Source organism: Staurois parvus, unplaced genomic scaffold, assembly GCF_062004578.1.
Source record: "Staurois parvus isolate SC_StPar_1 unplaced genomic scaffold, SC_StPar_1.0 ptg000287l, whole genome shotgun sequence".
Classification (NCBI taxonomy): Eukaryota; Metazoa; Chordata; class Amphibia; order Anura; family Ranidae; genus Staurois; species Staurois parvus.
The window spans coordinates 11,060,718-11,086,978 of NW_028318083.1; the positions used below are offsets into that span (position 1 = coordinate 11,060,718).

At 42.1% G+C, this 26,261-nt stretch overlaps 1 protein-coding gene across 2 annotated transcripts in view; it reads left to right on the forward strand.

The window, feature by feature from the left end:
- Positions 1 to 26,261, forward strand: part of KIAA0319 (KIAA0319 ortholog) — an 89,272-nt gene that overhangs the window by 29,731 nt on the left and 33,280 nt on the right. The window contains exons 5-11 of one of the 2 annotated variants that reach the window (XM_089682244.1): positions 741 to 839; positions 943 to 1,040; positions 18,320 to 18,407; positions 19,954 to 20,046; positions 20,145 to 20,277; positions 22,407 to 22,635; positions 25,804 to 25,927. In XM_089682244.1, the coding sequence (XP_089538370.1) occupies positions 741 to 839; positions 943 to 1,040; positions 18,320 to 18,407; positions 19,954 to 20,046; positions 20,145 to 20,277; positions 22,407 to 22,635; positions 25,804 to 25,927 (864 nt within the window). The remainder of the gene's footprint in view (positions 1 to 740; positions 840 to 942; positions 1,041 to 18,319; positions 18,408 to 19,953; positions 20,047 to 20,144; positions 20,278 to 22,406; positions 22,636 to 25,803; positions 25,928 to 26,261) is intronic. The other variant, XM_089682245.1, reaches the window with a different exon arrangement.

Consider the following 26,261-nt stretch of genomic DNA (forward strand, 5'->3'; position numbering starts at 1 on the left):
TAAACCCAGGTTATGCTGTCCTACTAATGGTTAGCCGGCAGCTAGCTAACAAAACTGACAGAAGCAGCGTTGTGTTTCATTCCAAAACTGAAGTTACTTCTGTGAATAGTTCTGTTAAACTGCAATACAATCACATAATCTGAAGTTACAATATGTTTGTACACGTTTTTTTACAAACGCATACAATGAATACATTTCTTGCAAACAGCTACCTACAAATCACACTGAATACATTGAAATGCTATCTAGTTATGTATGTGACTTTAACAATCACAATGAAATAACTTACAAGCATATGTGTTTCAAAGGAGAATGGAGAAGATCTTTTCTAGAAGCTAAAATGGCTGCAATGGTTTATGGGAAATCTTCATTCTTAACAAAGTTGAAATACTTCCTGTTAACGTATGCAGTATGTTAGTAACTGAGTGGTATCTTACTGCATACTAGATGCAGTAAGATACTGCTCAGTAAATTGTCCCTGTTCAAAGTTTTCGGTCGAACTTTTTGTAAGTTTGAATGTTCGACCGTGAAACAAACGGGGGGGGGGGGGGGTTGTTCAGCCCGTCACTACCCAACATAATGATGATATACAATATACAGAACAAAGGTAATTTGACATATAATTTTGATAGAAAATTGCTGCTGATAATAACATAGGAACAGTGTGTCTTTGAAGCAAATGACAAAGTGCGTTATGCTAAAATCATTTTTGTGTTTTTGTTTTTTAATTTACATGATAGTGTCAGCACTCACAGTAACCACAGCTGGCAACATGGAAGCGGATTTGCCAACTGAAGAAGTTCAACTTGATGTCTTTGTAAGCCCCGAACCCCAGGCCAGTGAGTTCCTACACATAAACTGATATGTAGATCTGCCTGCATTTATCTGTATATATTGGCAATATTGTTTATGGCTAACTGCCGTTTTGTGTATCACTTGTAGATGTGCCTTATGCATTTGAATGGAGTCTGATAAAGCAGCCTGCAGAATTTCATGGTGAATTGAAAATGAAAAACACAAGGTCTCCAATATTGTTGAATGTAAGCAAAAGCTTTGTTTATATGTTTGAAAAAGCATTTGGCAAGTATTCTTTGCATAATCCATAAATTCTTGTGTACATGTTCTTCTGAGGTCAGTTAAAGTGGAACTATGGCATACCATTAAAAAATGCATCTTAACTTATTTGTCTCTTAGTCTCCCTGAAATGTTTCACAAATACCTGTAGATCCTGCCAATTAGACCACCTAATGCAGCTTCCTGTGATGGCGTGGCAACAATGCTGCACTGCTCCTGCATTTAGAATACAGTTTCCACTCTCATGCAGGCTATGCCTGCTTGCATAACAATGGAATGAAAAAATATTGCATGGGGCAAGGCTATCAGAATTGTTAATGCTGATGTACAAGCCTATACCTTGTACATAGAAATTGGATTTGATACTTTTTCAGACAAGTATAACAATACAGGAGGTAGACATGCACGTTTTGTTTAGATTTTTAGGAAAATCTGATTTTCAGAGATCCAGAATGGACATTGTTTTGAATGTCAAGAAATCAAAAAGATTATAACTAAATTAATGAATGCATTTGTTTCATTTGGATAATATCACATGATGTGATAGTAGTTTCGGTCCATGGGGAAATTAATTCAATTTTCTAATTTGTTTGATAATTCCAGTTCAAGTAAATGTGTGATTTAAATTGTATTTTGAAAAATTCAGGGCTGCCAAATTTTTCATTATTTGTTCTGTTCTGTCTGAAAATATTGAATCCTTCCAAATAGTCTTGATATATGAATATCGAATCCACCTGAAATATCGAAACCCGAAAACTAATATACATAGCAATCTTCTGAAAAAACTGCAACATTTTTTTAATCCACCCGGTCCAATGAATATACAAAATTAATGCAGAAGATATGAAATTAATTCTGAAAACAAATCAGTTCAACATAACAAATGTGACAAACAAAAATCTTCAATAAATGAATGCATCCAAAACGAAAATTTCCGGCGTGCACTTGTCTATCAAGAGCCTTAATTGTACTTTAAAAGATGAAAACAGTTTCCGATCATTTTTATTTTAACTTTCACCTATGTTTACAAACATTTTTCTGCACCCCAGTTCCTATGATTTCATGCATAGTTGAGTCGCTTAGGTTTGTTTCCATGTCGGAGGTATGGCTTTTTGGCTGCAATTCTTCAATGAAGACCACTTCTGGCCAGGCTTCTCTGGACAGTAGATAGATGTACCTGGGTCCCACTGGTTTCCACCAGTTCTGTGCTGATGTAACTGCTGGACATCTTTTGATGTCAAACTAAAGTAAGCATGATGTGTCTTTCATCTGTTGCATTAAGTTTACTTGGCTGACCACTGCAGTCCTCAGGGTTGCCTGTTTCTTTGTGCTTCTTTAACCACTTGCCGACAGCAGATAGCCGAATGATGGCTACACTAGCTTTGGGAAGACGTCATATGACTTCCTCCCAGAACACGCCCTCCTGCGTGCCCCCAAGGGCGCACACCCAGCGATCTCCGTGATCGCTGTGTCCTCAGGATACAGCTGATATCACAGCTGCCTTTTACCATGTGATCAGCCGTGTCCAATGACACAGCAGATCACCGTAAAATGCAGTTGCCAGTTATCGGCTGCACTTTCCTCATGCTGTCACAGCTTGAGGAAAATACTGCCGATAACCGGCAAATGTCAGAGGACGGATCAGCACCGATCACCAGGGTACTGATGATCAGTGCCCAGCAGTGCCACCCACCAGTGCCACCCACAAGTGCCCAGCAGTGCCACCCACTTGTGCCCAGCAATGCCACCCAGCTGTGCTCATCAGTGCCCAGCAGTGCCACCCACCTGTGCCCATCAGTGCCACCCACCAGTGCCCATCAGTGCTGCCCATCAGTGCCACCCATCAGTGCCCAGCAGCGCCACCAGTCAGTGCCCAGTAGAGTGCCCAGTAGTGCCGACAGTCAGTGCCCAGCAGTGCCACCTATCAGTGCCCATTATTGTTGCATATCAGCGCCAGTGCATCAGCGCCAACTATCAGTGCCGACTATCAGTGCCCATCATTGTTGCATATCAGTGCCAGCTCATCAGTACCACCTCATCAGTGCTGCCTATCAGTGCCCATCAGTGCTGCCTATCAGTGCCCATCAGTGCTGCCTATCAGTGCAGCCTCATCAACGCACATCAGTGAAGGAGAAAAATTACCTGTTTGCAAAATTTTATAATAGAAACAAAGAAAAACTTTTTGCTCTTTTTTTGTTTATAGCGCAAAAAATAAAACACCCAGTGGCGAGCAAATACCACCAAAAGAAAGCTCTATTTGTGTAAAAACAATTTTAAAAAAATTTCATATGGGCACAGTGTTGCATGACCGCGCAAATGTCATTCAAATTGTAACAACGCTGAAAGCTGAAAATTGGCCTGCGCAGGAAGGGGGTATAAGTGCCCGGTAGGCAAGTGGTTAAAAGAGCTTGAACAGCACATCTTGAAACACCAGTCTGCTTTGTAATCCATGTCTGGGGGAGACCTTGCTGATTTAGTATAACTACCTTGTGTCTTGTTGCTCTGCTAAGTCTTGCCATAGTGAATGACCTGTGAGATGAAACTGGCTTCCACAACCTCACCTTAGTAGCAGAGTTTGGCTGTTCCTCACCCAGTTTTAAGACTGCTACACAGCTGTTTCTGTTTTAGTTAATGACTTTGTTAAAACCTACATATAAAATTGTTGATTATTAGCACCTGCTTGGTATATTTGGTTAATCATACACCTCTAATCGTACAAAATCCCTGACTTTGTGCAAGTGTATAAAGTGTGCAAGTATAACATTTGATGCTGGATTGATGCCAAAGGGTGGTCGCACCAAATATTGCTTTGATAAAATATGCTCCTTTGTTTGCTCACTTTGCATTTTGTAAAATGATTAAAATAAACAATATATAGGTTTTTGAAAGCATGTGTAATTATAGATTTGGATTTAAAACCAAATATTATAGTACTTATTTGCAGTATGAAATGTGCACTAAAGTTACATTTATAGTAACATTTATGGAAGCTGTCAGAGCTATTTATGTAGGGTTTGAGTGGAAAATGTTTGAGAACAATTTAAACATATTCTATATGGAGTTTTCTAGTTTCTGGAGTCTGCAGTTCATTTAGCATACAATTAAAATGGAGTGTTGTCTATACTGTATAACACACAGGCAGTCGTATTGATATATCTATCTGGATCTATCTTAAAGTGGTTGTAAAGGTTGAAGGTTTTTTACCTTTTGCATGATGTGCATGAAGGTAAAAAGCCCTCAGTGTGCTGCTTCCTCCCCAATACTCATCTGAGCCCCCTCTCGATCCATTACTGTGCACAGGAGCCTTGGCTGTCCTGGGTTTCCTTCACTTCATTAGCTGAGACAGTCACAGCCGGTGAGCCAATCAGGAGAGAGCAGGGGGCAGGCCAAGCCATGGCTCTATGTGTCTTATGGATGCATAGAGTAGGGCACGGGAGAGAGAGCATGCACCTGTGCCCTCATAGCAGATGGCTTGCCATTGGGTGCAATGGTCAAGGGGGAGGAGCCAGAAGCATCGGCAGGGTGCCTGAGAAGAAGCGAATCAGGGCTGCTCTGTGAAAAAACACTGCACACAGCAGGTGTTTATTTTTTAAATCCGAACCTTTTAATACCACATCAAAGCCGTTCTTTGGGTGAGCGTTGTCCTCCCCTGAACCAATTCTTCTCTATTCTTCGGTTCCCAGGTGCCGTCATTGTCTACTGTGCAGGAATGTGCAAATCCTATCGGCCGAGACATGCAGTTCTGGGCACCGGGCAGGTGGTTTTCTTTGACATTTAGCCCTGCTGCGGGCAAGCAGATGATCAGCCTTGGGGAGCCATGCACCTTACTACAGGGGGAAACGAGCAGCTTCAGTCCAGCTTGTGATGATAATCGCTGCATTCACGGCTTCACATACCAGACCTAGCCCACTACACATAACCTCTTCACTGCTACACGGCTTCACACATCAGACCTAGCTCACTATACTTAACCCCATCACTGCTACCCGGCTTCACACACCAGACCTAGCCCACTACACGTAACCCCTTCACTGCTACACGGCTTCACACACCAGACCTAGCCTACTACACTTAACCCCTTCACTGCTACACGGCTTCACATATCAGACCTAGCTCATTATACTTAACCCCATCACTGCCACCCAGCTTAACACACCAGACCTAGCCCACTACACATAACCTCTTCACTGCTACACGGCTTCACACATCAGACCTAGCTCATTATACTTAACCCCATCACTGCTACCCGGCTTCACACACCAGACCTAGCCCACTACACGTAACCCCTTCACTGCTACACGGCTTCACACACCAGACCTAGCCCACTACACGTAACCCCTTCACTGCTAAACGGTTTCACACACCAGACCTAGCCCACTACACTTAACCCCTTCACTGCTACACGGCTTCACATATCAGACCTAGCTCATTATACTTAACCCCATCACTGCCACCCAGCTTAACACACCAGACCTAGCCCACTACACGTAACCCCTTCACTGCTACACGGCTTCACATACCAGACCTAGCGCACTACACATAACCTCTTCACTGCTACACGGCTTCACACATCAGACCTAGCTCACTATACTTAACCCCATCACTGCTACCCGGCTTCACACACCAGACCTAGCCCACTACACGTAACCCCTTCACTGCTACACGGCTTCACACACCAGACCTAGCCTACTACACTTAACCCCTTCACTGCTACACGGCTTCACATATCAGACCTAGCTCATTATACTTAACCCCATCACTGCCACCCAGCTTAACACACCAGACCTAGCCCACTACACATAACCTCTTCACTGCTACACGGCTTCACACATCAGACCTAGCTCATTATACTTAACCCCATCACTGCTACCCGGCTTCACACACCAGACCTAGCCCACTACACGTAACCCTTTCACTGCTACACGGCTTCACACACCAGACCTAGCCCACTACACGTAACCCCTTCACTGCTAAACGGTTTCACACACCAGACCTAGCCCACTACACTTAACCCCTTCACTGCTACACGGCTTCACATATCAGACCTAGCTCATTATACTTAACCCCATCACTGCCACCCAGCTTAACACACCAGACCTAGCCCACTACACGTAACCCCTTCACTGCTACACGGCTTCACATACCAGACCTAGCGCACTACACATAACCTCTTCACTGCTACACGGCTTCACACATCAGACCTAGCTCACTATACTTAACCCCATCACTGCTACCCGGCTTCACACACCAGACCTAGCCCACTGCACGTAACCCCTTCACTGCTACACGGCTTCACACACCAGACCTAGCCCACTATATTTAACTCCTTCACTGCTACACGGCTTCACACACCAGACATAGCCCACTACACGTAACCCCTTCACTACTACACGACTTTACACACCAGACCTAGCCCACTGCACTTAACCCCTTCAATGCTACATGACTTCAGACACCAGACCTAGCCTACTACACGTAACCCCTTCACTGCTACACGGCTTCACACAGCAGACCAAGCCCACTACACGTAACCCCTTCACTGCTACACGACTTTACACACCAGACCTAGCCCACTGCACTTAACCCCTTCAATGCTACATGACTTCAGACACCAGACCTAGCCTACTACACGTAACCCCTTCACTGCTACACGGCTTCACACAGCAGACCAAGCCCACTGCACTTAACCCCTTCACTGCTACATGGCTTTACACACCGGACCTAGCCGACTGCACTTAACCCCTTCACTGCTACACGGCTTCACACAGCAGACCTAGCCCACTGCACTTAACCCCTTCACTGCTACTTGACTTTACACACCAGACCTAGCTCACTGCACTTAACCCCTTCACTGCTACACGACTTTACACACCAGACCTAGCTCACTGCACTTAACCCCATCACTGCTACAAGGCTTCACACAACAGACCTAGCCCACTGCACTTAACCCCTTCACTGTTACATAGCTTCACACACCAGGCCTAGCCCACTACACGTAACCCCTTCACTGTTACACGGCTTCACACACCAGACCTAGCCCACTACACGTAACCCTTCACTGCTAAATGGTTTCACACACCAGACCTAGCCCACTACACGTAACCTTTCACTGCTGCATGGTTTCACACACCAGACCTAGCCCACTACACGTAACCCTTCACTGCTACAAGGTTTCACACACCAGACCTAGCCCACTGCACGTAACTCCTTCACTGCTACACAGCTTCACACACCAGACCTAGCCCACTACACGTAACCCTTCACTGTTACACGGCTTCACACACCAGACCTAGCCCACTACACATAACCCTTCACTGCTACATGGTTTCACACACCAGACCTAGCCCACTACACGTAACCCTTCACTGCTAAATGGTTTCACACACCAGACCTAGCCCACTGCACGTAACCTTTCACTGCTGCATGGTTTCACACACCAGACCTAGCCCACTACACGTAACCTTTCACTGCTGCATGGTTTCACACACCAGACCTAGCCCACTACACGTAACCCTTCACTGCTACAAGGTTTCACACACCAGACCTAGCCCACTACACGTAACCTTTCACTGCTGCATGGTTTCACACACCAGACCTAGCCCACTACACGTAACCCTTCACTGTTACACGGCTTCACACACCAGACCTAGCCCACTACACATAACCCTTCACTGCTACATGGTTTCACACACCAGACCTAGCCCACTACACGTAACCCCTTCACTGCTACACGGCTTCACACACCAGACCTAGCCCACTACACGTAACCCCTTCACTGCTACACAGCATGCACAGCTTCACATAGCATGAAGATTTCACAGCAGCTCTAGCACCCCATACCTGCGTTGTAGTCTGTTTTGTAAGAAGTTAAGTGCCTTTAAGTACCTCAGTTTTAGCTCGGTGCTTGGCTTGTTTACCCTGATTCCATCACGTGCAGTTGGTGCAGGGGATACAGAACCTCATGCTACACTAGAACTTGATTTGGCTGCTCAGCATACGCTTGTACTGAGCACCCAAGTACTTCCCTGTGCAAGAGTAACCTGAAGGAATACTTTTTTTTTTTTTATTCTTCACTTGGAGCGGCACCTCATTTACTCGCTCAGCACATGCGCTTCTGCTGAGCATTAGGATAGCTCGACACTCCCCTTTCTTGATGAGCACCCAATTGGTGCTTGTCACACTGCAAAGTCTCTCCCTGCTAGTCCCCGGGTACAATGATGGAGACAGGCTGGGAGCTGCAAAATTATTATTTTTTTATCAGGACAAGCAAATTGTCATGAGGGACAAGTAGATTGGGACCCAGATTTGGTACCCGTACAAGTAGTTTTTTAAAATATTTCCACACCCCTGACCAATTATAGGAATCAGGGGAAGCTGGGGATAGGGCCACTGTAGCTGACACGCCCCCTTTGCAAGTCACACTTTGTGCGCAGGGGATTGTGGCAACTATGCTGTGTCTGAGATCAATGTTAGTGACGCCCACTAACTGGGCATTCATTGGGGAGGAGCAGAGAAGCTGGAAATTAAGGAACCAAAAAGAGATTTACTTCACATTTCAATACTGGTTCTTTGGAGAAGCGAATACAGGCATTTAGACGTGCAAGTATGGATCTGTATTTATGTTTTTAATGCCTACAGGAGTTCATTTTTTAAGGCCTATCACTTGAAACACTTTTTAGTCAGTTATTGTGCACCGAGAATACTATCTGTATAGTCACTGACCTTACATTTTCCAAAATACAATATGTTTTCCTATAGTGGGCCTTTAACATCTTAAGGGGCCATGCACGGTGCTTACAAGAAGCTGTCTGTTCCGATAATGGGACCACATGTAAAGGTAAAGGTACTCTGGGCTCAGATTTAGGTCACGTGGTGTTCATCGTTATCTGGGGAGGTACAGTAGTAAGTGTAGATGGTGAGACGGCTTGTTCAGCTGAGCTAATGCAAATTTAATGAGCATCACAGTTGTTAGCGTTGGCGGTTGGATTGTCTGTTGCCCGTAAAGACAGATGCATTCAGTGAATGCTTCCTGTTAATCTGGAAGATGGACACTCTAGGTGGTGTTAGACATCATTTATGTATTTATTTTTTACATTCATTGTTGTCAGATAAAGGCCTCCATTTGCTTTTTGCGAACACAATTTCCAAAAGTTTTGCCCATCATCCCCTGAGCGATTTCTCCGCTCCTTTTTTCTTATGTTTCCATGGGAGTTGAAGCGTGTCTAAACCTGAGAACAAAATCTTTTGCAGTTTACCAATCTTTAGATTTGTTGGCTGCCATCGTTTTATTTTTTTTAGGCTTATCTAGTTTTTTTTGTTCATCTGGTGATCATGTTCACTTTCTGTCCTAGGGTGACAACACTCAATGTACTATATCTATTGTGATGTTTGGTGGTTGTTTAGCTCAGGGTAGCGCTCACCAGCAAGTAGAATCCACGCCATAATTTTTTGTTTAAGGGTTTCTTGACCCACTTTTATTAAAGAAAAAAAAGTCCATACAATGTATGTTTGCCACATCAACACACAACAACAAATCCAGCCTCCTGGCTTACTCTTGCAACAAAATAGTTATTCAGCCTCCTGGCTTATGTACAGCAGTTCTGCTCAGACCTTCCACTATAGACCCTAATCTGTCCCCCATAGATCACTTCCTCGCCAACACTGCCCACACAGCTGCCAGCCCCTTGCTGCTCTGGCCTTGGGCCCTGGACTCTGTCCTTTCCAGTGCACACGTGCACCCCTCTGGATTCTCCCTTGCACACACCTGGACTCCTCGGGAAGGTAGAGCCTAGAACCCTGGTCCTGTCTCTACAAAAAGCCCAGAACCCACCTGCATAATCAGTGTCCTGGCTATTCCTAAAACCTGGTCCAAGGATTGCATATTTCTTCCCTTCCAGATCACTTTGAAATCTCCAGGCTCCAGGTCCCAAAATGGACCTTTATGAAACAATAAAAAAAATGAAAAACCAATTTCATCTGCATTACACAAACTCCCTAGAGCCCCTTAACCTGCCTTGTTGAGAACCCTGGATGGCATAATATCCTTTTAACAACATGACAGATCAACACACTGTCAGACTATGGAGAGCAGCATTGTCACCCTAGGACAGGAAGTGTGTCAGGGCTACAGAACACCTCCCCCTCTCTCCATCTATATAAGGCTAGGTTCACACCCTCTCTATGCTCTTTCTCTAAAAAGCAATTCACGATAGCTTATGTATGCATGTATGTCAAAAGCCATAGGAATGACCTTTTCAGGCATTCCCGTCCCTTTCTTAAATTCAATACACATTTGAACTTGCGAAAGGGCAGGAATGCCCAAAACTCAAGAGGCGGTTCTTTAACTAGCTGGTCGCCTAATGCCTCACACTTACAGGTGCCTTGTGGCCACCTAATTTGCCTAAGGCTAGGTTCACACATGTCGTCTGGTGTGAATTTCCTGTCCGTTTTCACTGCCAATTTCAAATGCAGCTATTCAGCGGTTCAGCTGCAGTTTCCAGATACTGATCAGATGCAGATTTTTGGAGTTAGCGTCCACCAGCATCTTCAACAATAGCTGGCTGTTAACCACTTCAAGTCCGGACACTTTCACCCCCTTCCAGTCCAGGCCAATTTTCAGCTTTCAGCACTATCACACTTTGAGTGACAATTACTCATTCATGCAACACTGTAACCATATTAAATTGTTATCCTTTTTTGAGACAGATAGAGCTTTCTTTTGGTGGTATTTGTTTTTTTTATTTTTTGCTATATACATGAAAAAATACCAAACTTTAAAAAAAAAAACATTTTTTGCTTGGTTTTTGTTATAAAATTTTGCAAATAGATATTTTTTCTTCATAAATTTAGGCCAAAATGTATTCTGCTACATTTTGGGGGTAAAAATAACCCAAAACAGTTTATATTATTTAGTATGTGTGAAAGCTATAGAGTCTACAAACTATGGGATATACAGTTAGGTCCATATACAGTTAGGTTTATATATATTTGGACACAGGAACAATTTTAGATTTTTTTCAGGTATTGACCAAAACATATTCAAGCTATAGTTATATAATGGATATGGACTGAAAGTGCACACTCTCAGGTTTAATTTGAGGGTATGTACATCCAAATTGGAGGAAGGGTTTGGGAATTACAGCTCTTAAGAGTAGCCACCCCCCTTTTTCAAGGGACCAAAAGTAAATGGACAATTGAATATAATCATAAATAAAATGTTCATTTTTAATATTTTGTTGAGAATCCTTTACTGGCAATGACTGCCTGAAGTCTGGAACCCATGGACATTACCAAAGACTGGGTTTCCTCCTTTCTGATGCTTTGCCAGGCTCTAACTGTAGCTGTCTTCAGTTGTTCTTTGTTTGTGAGTGCGCACTTTCAGCCCATACCCATTATATAACTATAGCTTGAATATGTTTTGGTAAATACCCGAAAAAAACTAAAATTGTGCTGTGTCCAAATATATATGGACCTAACTGTATATTTGAAAATTGATCAGTTGAGATCCTAAAATGCCTGACGTGGTTATGGCATATGGCAGTGATCAGGACGCTGGTATGGCGTATGGCGTTGATCAGGACATTAGCATGAGGTATGGCTGTGATCTAGACGCTGGTATGGCAGTAGCCAGGATGCTGGTATGGGGTATGGCTGTGATCAGGATGCTGGTATAGAGTATGACGGTGATCAAAATGCTGGAATGGGGTATGCTGGTGATCAGGGTGATGGTATGGTAGCGATCAGGACACTGGTATGGCATATGGGATGAACAGGATGCTGGTATGGGGCATCGTGGTGATAAGGATGCTGGTATGGCATATGGGGTGATCAGGATACTGGTATGGGGCATGGCGGTGATCAGGATGCTGGTATGGCACATAACAGTGATCAAGACACTGGTATGGGGTATGACGGTGATCAGGACTTTAGCATGAGGTATGGCTGTGATCAGGACACTGGTATGGTGTATGGCGTTGATCAGGATGTTGGTATGGCATATAGCAGTGATCAGGATGCTGGTATGGCACATAACAGTGATCAAGACACTGGTATGGGGTATGGCTGTGATCAGGACATTAGCATGAGGTATGGCTGTGATCAGGATTCTGGTACGGCAGTAGCTAGGATGCTGTTACAGTGTATGGCTGTGAACAGGATGCTGGTATGGCATTTGGGGTGATCAGGGCGCTGTTATGGTGTTTGGCGGTGATCAGGATTGCTGTATGGGGCATGGCGGTGATCAGGGTGTTGGTTTGGGGTATGGTGGTGATCAGGACATAGGTATGGGGTATGGAGGTGATCAAGGCGCTGGTATTGAGTATGGAGGTGATCAGGGCGCTGGCATGGTGTTTGGAGGTGATCAGGGTGCTGGTATGGCATATGGCAGTGATCAGGGAGTTGGTTTGGGGTATGGCAGTGACCAGGACACTGGTATGGCAGTGATCAGGACATTGGTATGGGCTATGGAGGTGATCAGGACGCTGGTATAGGGCATGGAGGTGATCAGGGTGCTGGCATGGCATATGGCATTGATCAGGGTGTTGGTTTGGGGTATGGCGGTGAGCAGGACATTAGTGTGGTGTATGAGGGTGTTTTGTGTGCACTGGGACAGGTGACAGGGTCTCCTGAATTATTTATTATTGATATTCTGGGGCAGTGTTTAGGGACACAGGGGAAATAAACTGAAACACTGGGGTGGCTGGCACTGTAGTGTTTGAGTGTACAAGCAGCCTGACAGGCAGTGTACACTCACACACTACAGGATCGCTTCTCTCTGCACTCACATTGAGAGCAGAGAGAAGTGATCTTTACTTTGTTTCAATGTTTACTATGTGAGTTTTGTGATTGGTTGGTCACAGCAGTCACAAGGTAATACATCATGTGATCACCCGAACACAGCGTTAATGTGATCCACTGTGTGCAGGTGACACACCAATCACCAGGCTCCAGAGTGTGCGGTCTGTGAGCCACACACGAGCATCGGCACTGCTTCCCATCCGCCGTCTATATAGAATGGGCGGACAGGAAGAGGTTAAGAAGCGGGCCAGGAAGCTGGCCGCTGCATCCTTAACAAACGATCACTCATCAGCTGTCAGCAAATCCTGACAACCCCCCCCCCATGTGAATGAGTATGGGGTACATTGAGCATTTTTTTTGCTAGTCCCCACTTCACTACTTTCACTGGCAATAGCATAGTCATGCAACGCTGTACACAAATGAAATTTTTCATTTTTTTTCCACAAAAATAGAGCTTTCTTTTGGTGATAGCTGACCACCACATATCCAATAAAAATGTAAAAAAAAAAATAAAATTTCTTAATAAATTTAGGTCAACATATATTCTGTTACATGTTTTTGGTAAAAAAAAAAAAAAAAGCAAATCAATAAGTGTGTATTAAGTGTGTTGTAGCATCTACAAACAATGGGATAAATACTGGAATTTTTATTTATTTATTTTTATACTAGTAATGGCGATGATAATAGACTTATAGTGGGACTGTGATAGTGCGCCGAGCAATCTGACACTTTGTCGCAACTGACACAATGATCAGTGTTAGTACTATACACTGTCACTGTACAAATGACACTGACTGGGAAGGAGTAACATCTAGGTGCAATCAAAGGGTTAGCAGTGTGCTAACAATGTGTACCGTGTGTATATGGGCTGATTTTAGTAATCCATGTGACTGTTTTTACTCTCTTCTTTGCAGGGAGAAAAAAATAGACACATCGCTGCTGTCTATACAGAGGTCTGTGTTGCTTGTCAATGCAGAGCTCTGTTATGTTATTCGCTCAGCCGATCAGCAGGTCCCAGCCATAAATCATTTGGCTGAACCTGCCGATCGGCTTAGGCTTTAGTGAATAACAGCACAGATGGGGTAACGGGCACGTGTGCTCCCTACCTAGAGATGAAAGATCATGTACATGCACATGATCTGGCGTAGAAGAGACCCCGGCTCGCTATATATTTTACATGGGCCTGTCGCCAACTGATTAATAGATGGAGCAGAGTTATACTACCTAATAGTCTCGTATATGTTGTGGTGAGATGTCTGGAATTGGGATCCCAGATCTCCACATCCAGTGCAGCCATGAATTGAGGGTCCAACTCTCCTAGATGTGTGATTCATTTTATTGGATGGTGCATGCAGCAGAAATAGTGGGAACAGAGCAAGAAACTATTGTAAGTTAATGACACTACGAGAGACATAAGAAGCTAGAGGGTGACTAAGCCCTGTAGACTGATTAAAAATGTGTTCCTTTAATTTTTATAAAGTATACCATCAAGTCAATTAAACTCCTGGGATATTGATCTGGTCAGTTAAGTAGCAGAGGGGGTTGTTAATCAGTTTCAGCTGCTTTGGTGTCAATTTTTTTCCCTACTCATCTTTTCTGACTGTTTTTCACTAGTTTTGCATTTGGCTAGGGTCAGTGTCGCTACTGGTAGCATGAGGCGATACCTCATCCTCAAGGATTGCACATCAATACGTGCCATTTCCTGAAGGTTTGCTCTGTCTCCCAGCACTGTCTCAAGAGCATGGAGGAGATTTCAGGAGACATGTAGTTACTCTAGGAGATGATATATAAGTGAGCGCTTCTAAAGAAGAGCTGATAGCACCAAACAAGTGACCCACCAACCTTGTAAAATAATACAGAATGAAAAATAGTGCAGCGCTGAATCATAAATTACCTAATACATACAAAATTATCAATAAATAATATATGTGCAAACCAAATCACCCCCAGTGTCAATCCATACATCACATCACAGACCAATACTCAAAAAATAGAAAGTGATAGCACAATGTGATAAATTGAAATACAATAAATAGTGATAACGCCATATAATGAAAAAGTCCAATCAGTAAAGTATGTATCCAACCTTGTATAAAGTCCAAAGCAGTGTAAAAAGAAAGAGATGACCACAAATCTTCTTCCCCTACCACCAACAATGTGCATTCCGCCATCTATGTGCACTCACCAGAGGGCTAAAAAGCAAATGCATGCATCATAGCCAAATGTAGTCATTCAGGCATCCCAATCCCTGGTCACCATTCGAAAGTTCTTGCTCTGCACATGCTCAGTCACTTTCTCTATTTTTAAGCACTGCAACACACTAATGCATGGAACATCTGTCTATCTACGTTGCAGTAATGCATCTTACCACAACAAAAAAGTGTGATTGGATGCTTCATGTAAGGTGCACATAGGCAGGACTGTTCACAGAATGTTACAATACACAGAGTCCTCCAGCATACTTACCAGCCAGCCAGCAAAATTGGAAAAAGCCTAAATTGTTTCAGCAATCTGTTTTCAGTTTATGTTGGATAAATGTGCAAATATATGTGGAGCCACACTGCCACTTCAAGGCTCCTCTGTACAGTGCGGTCCCTAACTCCACCCTAACGTCATTTCCAAATTGTGACATACATAGCAAGAAATACATTCAGAATTTAAACTAGTTTAAAAAATTAATTCACAAACAGATGTTTTGGTTGCATATATTTGCAGTCCTATGTGAAACCACCATTATAGATGGCCTAAAACTTGACTGAAAAAAAATACTGGCCTCCAACCTCCCCTCATAGCCGGTCCAACACACACCTGAACAAAAGTATAGGCCTCCAACATCCCCAACATCCCCTCATAGCAAGTTCAAAGCACGCCTGAAAAAAAGTACTGGCTTCCAATCTTCCCTCATAGCAAGTGCAATGCATACTTGAAAAAAAGTACTGGCCTCCAACCTATCCTAATAGCCAGTTCAACACACGCATGAAAAAAGTACAGGCCTCATAGCAAGTTCAACACACACCTGAAAAAAGTATAGGCCTCCAACATCCCCTCATAGCAAGTGCAATGCATACTTGAAAAAAAGTACTGCCTTCCAACCTACCCTAATAGCCAGTTCAACACACGTGAAAAAAAGTACAGGCATCATAGCAAGTTCAACACACACCTGAAAAAAATGACTACCAGCCTCCAAACCCCCTCATAGCAAGTTCAGTGCACGGCTGAAAAAAGTACTGGCCTCCAACCTACCCTCATAGCTGATCCAACACATACCTGAAAAGTAGTGCAAGCCTCCAACTTTCCCTTTCAGCCAGTTCAATGCATGCCTGGAAAAAAGGACCGGCCTCCAATCTACTCTCATATCCAGTCCAACATATGCCTCAAAAAAAGGACCGGCCTCCAACTTATCATAGCCAGTCCAACACATGCCTGGAAAAAAAGGACTGGCCTCCAACCTACCCTCATAGCTGATCCAACACATACCTGAAAAGTAGTGCAAGCCTCCAACTTTCCCTTTCAGCCAGTTCAACGCATGCCTGGAAAAAAGGACCGGCCTCCAATCTACTCTCATATCCAGTCCAACATATGCCTCAAAAAAAGGACCGGCCTCCAACTTATCATAGCCAGTCCAACACATGCCTGGAAAAAAAGGACTGGCCTCCAACCTACCCTCATAGCTGATCCAACACATACCTGAAAAGTAGTGCAAGCCTCCAACTTTCCCTTTCAGCCAGTTCAACGCATGCCTGGAAAAAAGGACCGGCCTCCAATCTACTCTCATATCCAGTCCAACATATGCCTCAAAAAAAGGACCGGCCTCCAACTTATCATAGCCAGTCCAACACATGCCTGGAAAAAAAGGACTGGCCTGCAATCTCCCTTCTTAACCGGCCCAACACACATCTAAAAAAAAAAATAAATAACTGGCCTCTAACTCTCCCCTCACAGCCAGTCCAGAAAAGACTACTGACCTCCAGCCTCCCCTTCAAAGCCAGTCCAATGCACGCCTGCAAAAAAAAAGACTACCGTCCTCCAACCTCTCCTCATAGCTGGCCCAACACACGCCTACAGAAAAGACTACTGCCTCCAACCTCCCCATATAGCTGGTCCAACGCACGCCTGCAGAAAAGACTACTGACCTCCAGCCTCCCCTTCAAATCACTTCTGATTTAAATAAGGTTTTGGTTAAAATATCTTTCTTTTTTACCTGGACAAGTAGATTGTCATGAGGGACAAGCAGATTGGGACATCAAGTTTTTTCAAAAATTTCCACATCTCTGACTGTGGGCAGCTGGCTGTGATTCCTTGCGGCTTCACAGATGGCTTCTCGCTGCGTATGGGTGAGCTGAGCTGTGAATGGTCATGCAGCCTTCTGGGAACTGTGATATGTCCCAGAAGGTTGTGGGTGGGGGGAGATTTCCAGTGGATCTGCCACAGTGATCCAACCGGAAGCACGAACATGTATCTGTCAAAACCAGGTACCTGCCCCCACCCCAAAAAAAGTGCCATACATAGAGGAGGAGGGCATAAAACAGAGTTCTACTTTAGGGTGAATTTCCGCTTTAAAGAGCCTGAAAACACCATAAGCTTTTCTGCACTATTACTTATCATAGTCCCTAATTTATTCCCCCTTTCAATAAATAAATTGTGCTATAGGCACTAAATCCAGCAAGGGTTCATGTTGGGACATGAGGGGAAGCTTAATGTAAACTTGTAGCTAGGCTATGGACTTTGAAAAAAGTACATATTCTTAAACTGTTACTAAACCCACAACAGTGAAATCAGTCTGTATATGCAGTAAAGCATGCTTGTTATACTCACTGTGGAACCTAAGGGGTTAATCCTCTGCATTGTGTAAAAAGGATGTTTAATCCTGTCTTCTCTGATCCTCCCCATCTTCCACTGTCCCAGATTCATCTCCTGATAGAACAGAGCCTTCGGGGCAAACTGCACATACTCAGTTTGGTGTGTATTGGGAGAGTGGATGTGAGAGTGACTGAGATCAGCACATGGTCAATCAGCACTGTCCAGACAGAGGGTCAGGGGTCCTGCAGTCTCACAGGACAGTGAGAGAAGAATGAAAACTCCTCCTACAAGCTTTAACCAGTGCTCTGCTGGACACTGATATAAATCACAAGACTATTCTAACTGCTGAGGAGAAAAGGTATTTAGGTGTTTATTTACTAAAATAATTGCATTCCCATGTTCTGCATGAAGCAGTGTGCACTGAGCAGCTGAGAGAATGATTCCAATGACTTTTGGTACAAACTTGAGGATGAATTTCTCCACAGTGCCTGCAGCTACAGAGATCAATGAGGGCTTTTTTTATAGTCAATATACTTTTTAAAAAATATGTAAATACTTAATTTTCCATAGCGTGATAATCCTTGTTATCCAAATAGAATCAAGGAATGTCATGTATAGTGATATTTATTATGTGAATTCAATTTTGTAGGTCACCTCAGGCCTGTATATATTGAAAGTGTCTGTGTCTGGAGAACATGCCTTTGGAGAAGGACTTCTAAATGTCACCATCAAGCCAGGTACAAACAGAGACATTAGGAATGACTTTATTATATTGTATTTTCTGTTTGCTGAGGAAGTATAATGCTTACCCTTAAATATATGTTTGGGTGCTTATCCAGGACCAGGACAAGTTCTTTTTTCTTTTTAAAAACGTTTTATTGCATTTTAAAAGGTAAATGCACATAACAATACAAACAATACATAGAAAGGTCAAAGTTACAAACAAATTACAAGATTAAATTTTATATCAGTAATATAAATACCCTCTGATAGTTCTGATATGTAAATTAAACTCAAAATAACAGTTTATTAACAGTTAACAGTGTTTTAAACCACTCAAAAATGTATTTTGTCATTTAGTACAGTCTCTTATAAATATGTATTGTTTACAATATGTACTGTGTGTGTATGTGTGTGTGTGTGTATATATATATATATATATAAAGAGTTTTTGGGTACTTCATTTACTTATACACACCTGGGTGTACCTAACAAATATCTGCTTTTCCCAAAGTGAACATACTGAATTAAAGAAACAGTTCGACACCAAATCTGAGGATATAATTTTTTGAGGGACAAAAACTCTGTCCATCTGCACCCTATCTATGTAAAAGCATCACATACAATCAATCAGAATTCTTCTTGCCTCATCTAACTGTAATAAGTCTTGCAAATCTTATTGCTTCTAATAGTGTCAGATTTATACTTCCTGCACCTATCCCCTCCTCCTATCTTCTACACTGTTTTGAGCCAACCAACCTCTACCAAATGGACTGGCTAGTCCTAGTATCATAGTAACAAGAGCAAGGTTAATAGTTAAACCTGAAATGCTAAGGTTGAAAGCAGATGGGATCAAAGTAATAACATGGCACAGTCTGTTTAAATAAATCCATGGCCGGCATCTGCAGGAGTAGAACAGACTGTTGTTCTACTCTGCTAGCAATTTAGTTCTGGGTGTATGACTCCAGAGTGAGTAAACTATAAGTACATAAGTGGAGAGTTAGGCAGATTGGCAATATAGAAACATTTATTATTCGTGGGATAATTGTATTGATGATCAATAACATGATGTTTGAGTAGCTCAGTGCCTTCCCTGGGAGCCCTGCTGTCCCAGAGCCCTTTTCGTGGGTTTGGATTTTCATTCCAGAAACACCAAAGTGAGCCAAACAGCTGTACAATGGTTTGCTTTCTTGCATGTACATGAATGATCTTACACTGCTTTTATTTATTACTTTTAATAAAGTTGATTTAAAAAAATGCATGGCCAAGGGTGGATTTACTAAAGGCAAAAAGACTGTGCAGTTTGCAAGTGCAGTTGCAATCATTTTCCCAGAGCTTAGTAAATGTGGTAAAGCTCCACTTTGTAAAGAATACCCAATCAGGTGCAAGGAAAACAGAAAAACAGCATATCTGCTTGCACATGATGGGATGATGGAAAACAGCACAGCTTTACTTCATTTACTAAGCTCAGGGAAAATTAGTGCAATTGCCTTTGCAAAGTGCTCAGTCTATTTGTATTAGTAAATCCACCTCATAGTTTACTTATATTTTATTTTTTTTTAGCAGCTAAACTAAACCTGTGGCCAGTTGCAGTTGTGTCTCCAAGAACACAAGAAGTGTCTTCACCTTCAACATCTGCCTTTATTGATGGACGTCGTAAGCATATCTATTTCTTTCAGTTTAAAAGCTGCAAATGTGGTGTTTCATTTTCTTATTTTATCAAAGTAATGAGTTATCTTATGTCTCCAATACAGAAAGCAGTGATGATGATAAAATTATAGCATATCTATGGGAAGAAATTAGAGGATCTTCGCATGAACTGAAGACTGTAGGCAAGGAATCAGTTTTGCATCTCTCTGATCTGGAGCCTGGAAACTATACATATAGGTGGGAATATAAGAATATTTTGGTTTACCTTAAAATGTAAATTTCACATTAAGGCATTGTATGCATAGATTTGTTTGGAGATGTTAAATTGAAATCATTATGGGAATGCTGACTGCCACTTTAAACAAGCTACAACAGGCTTCAGTAGGTGTTCAAGCAGAGCTGAAGTTCACTGAACACCTTTTTAAGTCAGGTAAATGTTGCATATGCATGTTTTGGATTTTCATTTCCAGGTATCATCTGAAGCTTTAGATCTTTTTTGTTAAAGTTTTTGAGGCTATCTTTACCTGCTTTGCTGAAAAAATGCATGTTGTCTATATAGCTTAATAGCTTAAGTTTAGATTTACATACTTATCTGAATGAGTCAGTGCAATAGTAAAACTGTGGGTAGGGAGCAGCGTGGTGTGTCAGCGAGCACAGAACACATGGAGGCCTGGTGAAATAGAACAATGTATTAAAACAGTTCCAACAGTACACAACTAGCTTCGGTGGGTAGGCACACTGATAGGAGCCACTTACGAAATTGCAGCAGGTAAGTGTATCCTGAGATGATGTTGACAGCTTCTGCCACGAGTGGTGGGAATGTGGCCTGGCCATTCCACACCCAAGCGGGAGGCTTCCAAAGTGAAGGTAACGTAGGACCTGCACTTTCCCTACTCAACTAGAATCTTTTCCTACCACTACAAGCTGTCCCTGCCAAATGGGGAACGTGTCCCTACACTAGCCACTTGCACAAAGCACACCAAACCCAAGAACCAGTGTTTTAAATAGACTCTGCCCTACCCAAGATGGCCCCCAAGGTCATGTGGGGTGTCAGCCTCCAATTGAACTAATATATCTACAGTGACTGCAGGAAGTCAGAGAGGAACCAAGTTCCTCACAACTTCCTTCCCCTGCTGTATTGCTGCTTCAGTCGTGCGCCACCTACACGAACTAAACCTGCCTGCAAACTCCTGTTTCCTCTACCATCTATACAAATGCTCAGTTGCAGACAGCCAAAAGGCAAATAGCTTCTACTATTTTATAGCTGTACCCTATATTACACATTACAGGTAATGCTTAGATTTTGGAGTTTTAACTAGTCATCAGCCCTTATCAAGGACTTAGGTACGTCATTCCTTGTCAATTGCTGGCCTCTATGACAAGTATTAGAAACTAATGTATTGTTTTTTGCTTTAGCACATTACGTGCTTTAACAGCTTTGTATTTGAAATTATGGTGTTGCTTATTGCTATTATCAACAGAATGAAGGACAGAAATTGACAGTAAATGTACATAATAAGTTATATACTGTACACTTTTTTTTTGTATTATGAGCTGCAATATACTTGTAGATATAATCAAAGTTCTAAAGATCTAGTTTTACATGTGTAAATGGGAAGGGTCCATTGCTGAAAAAACGTACGCCCTGTCCAGAATACACAGATTTAACATTCTATTACGATTAGCCTTTATTTCTTACCGAAGTCCCCTCTGACCGCAGGCAGTGCGATTGGATGTGATATGATAAATAAGCTCACTGACTGCTTGCTGGCAGAGTAAACATTGTCTGCCCAATAGCCTAGTGTAGGATGTGTGGGCCATGGCAAAACTCACAGCGACTATAACAATTATTATAGGCATTTAAATAGTGGCAACAGTTTGTACAGCTGTTTATTTATTGTACATTCACATCAGTCCCTGCCCTCAAGGAGTTTATAATCTAAGGTCCTTATCTCAAATTCATACATATAATACATTATATTAGGGCAAATTTAGACCGGAGCCATTTTACTCACCAGCATGTCTTTTTGGAGCGTGGGAGGAAACCAGAGAGGCCATGGGAAATGTTTAATTGTGCCTGATGAACTAGTGTGCAAAAAATAAAACTTATTAGCCATTACACTCACTACACTAGTGTACTGTATAGTGGTTGATGAGCTCTTATTTTCAAAGTTAGCTGCTCCTTACATACTTGACTAGTAACATGAGCTGTACGACTTAATATTGAAAAAACATTTTATAAAAAACATTGCTAGCTGGAAAATGTCAATTTTTTTAGGGTTCCGTGCTATTTTTATGTATGGCAGTGTATTAATGTTGAGTTTGTTGCAATGCTAGATTTAAACACAATTTTCATCTTTTGACAGGTTAACTGTAACTGACTCAGGTGGGGCTAAAAATTCTACTGAAGCCTCTGTAATGGTTCACCAGCCTGTGGACAACCCACCCATTGCCAATGCTGGACCTAATCAAGTTATAACACTTCCCCAAAATCATATCTATCTGAATGGAACCCAGAGCAAAGATGACCATCAAATTGTCAGTTATGAGTGGTCACTGAACCCCAGCACTAATGGGAAAGTGGTGACTATGCAGGTATTATGGATAATTTTTATGCCTGTTGTGGGTATTTGAGGACAAGTGCCAATAAGGACACATCTCATGTACGAAATTGCAAACGCTGTAGACAGACATTTACCTTATGCAGTTATCCGCACAGGTGGTTTATGGCAATCACATCAAGAAAAACTGTCATTCATCATCCAATCATTTTCATTTTTCCTGTTTTCAGTATAGATAAGAATATAACAGGGAGGATTGGAATGACGTATATAAGCTAAAAGAAGATTTTTGTACTTACCATAAAAACTTTTTCTTAGAATTCATTAAGGGACACAGAATTGTAGAACAGTTATGACATGTAATTTACAATGCCACCTACAGATGGTTAGGGCAATGGCAAAACAAACGCTGTAAACTTTGTTAAGCTAGCCCCTGTTTAAGTTTTGTGAGCAAGCAGTACATATGGCCAATAACAAAAATGGGGCTCTAAGAAATAGATTTTAAGTACAAAAATCTTATTTCATTTAATGTCTATTGAGGACCACAGGATTGTAGAATAGTTTATGACATGTGGGACATCCAAAAGCAGGGGAGGGCAAAGCCATTAGGGAAACCAATAGATATGGAATTTAAGGCCTAGAAGCTTGATGAAAAACAAGTTACCCAATATGGAGAAGGACCTTTTCTGAGGAGACATCAACCTGGTGTTATAGATCAGGTCCAACAGACTTGAAGCAGCGTAGAGTTTCTAGCAGCAATATGGAGGAGTAGGGCAACCAATAGGTATGGAGTTTAAGGCCTAGATGCTTGATGAAGAACAAGTTACCCAATATGGAGAAGGACCTTTTCTGAGGAGACATCAGCCTAGTGTTCCAGATCAGGTCCAACAGACTTGAAGCAGCATAGAGTTTCTAGCAGCAATATGAAGGAGTAGGGAAACCAATAGATATGGAGTTTAAGGCCTAGAGGCTTGATGAAGAACAAGTTACCCAATATGGAGAAGGACCTTTTCTGAGGAAACATCAGCCTAGTGTTTCAGATTAGGTCCAACAGACTTGAAGCAGCATAGAGTTTCTACCAGCAATATGAAGAACTAATCTTCAACCTTAAGAGAAATATAGGTGGAACAATGCTTACTAAAAAAAGGCAACCAACTTAAACTAGCAGTTAAATTTGTCAAAAAGAAAATGATTGATTTGAAAGTCTAAACCTAGTATACCAAACCCTTAGCAGGTGACCAAAGGTGATCAAGTCCCTATAACCAGTCAACCAGTGGAACCAAATGATTGGAAAGTAATGACATACTGTAGATGAAGCCTAAACAGAATAGTGCTTATTTCAGGCAGAAACAGTAGAGAAACTGCATCAAAATATGTAGCAAGAAGAAATTTAAAAAAAACGCAGCAGACCCGCGACAGATCAGTGTAAAGAGTTCCATAGGATTACTTGGTCACCCTATTTTGTTATGCTTTTTTTAATGCAAAAGCGGAAGAAAAATGGATCAGTGTGAAGGCAGCCTTATATGGCAGCTTGGCTATCGCTTTTTACTTTGCCAGTGTTCTTACATCCCGTAGGTGGCTGTATAAACCCACATTTCAAAGACTGTTCTACAATCCTGTGTCTGTCAATAAAAGAAAAACTTTGTTCTTAGATTTCATAAATCAACCCTATTATTATACTTTACTTTTATATCCTGTGAAAAGAAACCTGCATGGACAGAAATATGAGAGCTGCCATGGCTGACTTAAGGTTTTTGAAGATGTCATCTTCGGGCCGTCATTGTTCTCCTTCCTATACCGATTGATATGTCACTGACCTGCAAAAGTGGCAGGTCAGTGACTCACTAAGAAGTAAAAGAAAAAAAGGATGACAACCCTGGAACATATACAGTACTATATATACAGCTGTTGCCATATGCAGACAGAGTTTATGTCCCTTTAAAATAACACTTGGCACCACAGAGTTCATAATAAAAGAATGGCAGCCTGCAAAAGAAGATGCTATATATTTACCTTTCTGACAGCCTTTGTCTGTAAACTCCACTGCTATGCTGATCCCTGGCTGCTAATGGTATTTGACACCTCCAGGTGTGTGAATATCCTATTCTCCCTATTGTACACAGGTTCTTTGCAGATGCTTGTACACCCTGTAATGACATATAAGCTGTCAGGACGGTCTACAGAGTGTGGTGGGAAGAACAGGTATTGAATACCTGCAGCAGCCAGGGATCTGCAGAGTGGTGTGTCTGAAAACACATGCCACTGGAAAGGTAAGTATATAGCATCGCTTTTATCATTTAAAATGTTACAAGACCCACAACAGTAAAATCAGTCTGTATATGCAGTAAAGCATGCTTGATATACTCACTGTAGAACATAAGGGGTTAATCCTCTGTAATGTGTAAAAATGCTGTTTGATCCTGACTTATCTGATTCTCCCCTTCTACCAGTGTCCCTCTCTTATCTCCTGATATGACATATCTTGTGGAGACACTCTGCACATGCTCAGTTTGGTGTGTATTGCTAGAGAGGTTTTTTTTTTCGTTGGGAGAGTGCATGGGATCAGCACAGGGCCAATCAGCACTGTTCAGACAGAGGTCAGGGGTTCTGCATCCTCCTAGAGCAGAAAGAAAACTCTTCCTACAAGCTTTAACCCGTGCTCGGCTGGACACTGATAGAATTCATAAGACTGCTCTATACTGCTGATGGGAAAAGGTATTTAGCAGTTTATATTTACTAAAATAATTGCATTTTCACGTTCTGCGTATTGTGGGAGACCAGATATAGTGAATGCAGGGTCCTGTAACACTTTAAGTATCTATCTTGTATTGACGAGGTCGCTTCAATGGTTTTGGGTGTGTGTGTGTATAAAAAATATGTAAATCTGTGTATTGCAATTACATATTTCATACATGAGAAAGTATTCACAAAGCATTATGGGTTATCTAAAGAGAAAGCACAGCAATCAAAGCTTGCTTCAAAAAAAAAAAAAATTGTTACTTTAGCCCTTACCATAATAAAAGAATAACATTTCTACAAAATCAATATACAGTCCTTTCATTGAGTATTTCAATTTTATAAAAAGCTGTGCAGTGATGATGTACCAACAGAATTCTCTATGAGTCATGGAGTTTGTTCATTTTTATTATTTTTGACACATATTTCTAAAACAGCCTCGTGATTTGACTTTTCTATTACACAGGGTGTACGCTCCCCATACCTTCAAGCTAAAGCAGAGCAGCCTGGAGAGTATATATTTCAGTTGACGGTGACAGATTCTGCCAAGCAGCAGTCTTCTGCTCAAGTAATTGTAACTGTGAAGCCTGGTAGGTGAGGTGACTAATCATACATGTTCTTCTGCATGACTCGCTAAAGAGGAAAGTGCTTGTAAGCGCTGATTGTTCATGTGTTACATGTGTTCTATAGAATTTTAATAATAAAAACTACTGTGCCATGATTCTATTAAAAATGCTGTATATACACTGCTCAAAAAAATGAAAGGAACACTTTTTTAATCACAGCATAGCATCAAGTCAATTACGCTCCTGGGATATTGATCTGGTCAGTTAAGTAGCAGAGGGGGTTGTTAATCAGTTTCAGCTGCTTTGGTGTTAATGAAACTAACAACAGGTGCACTAGATGGACAACAATGAAACGACC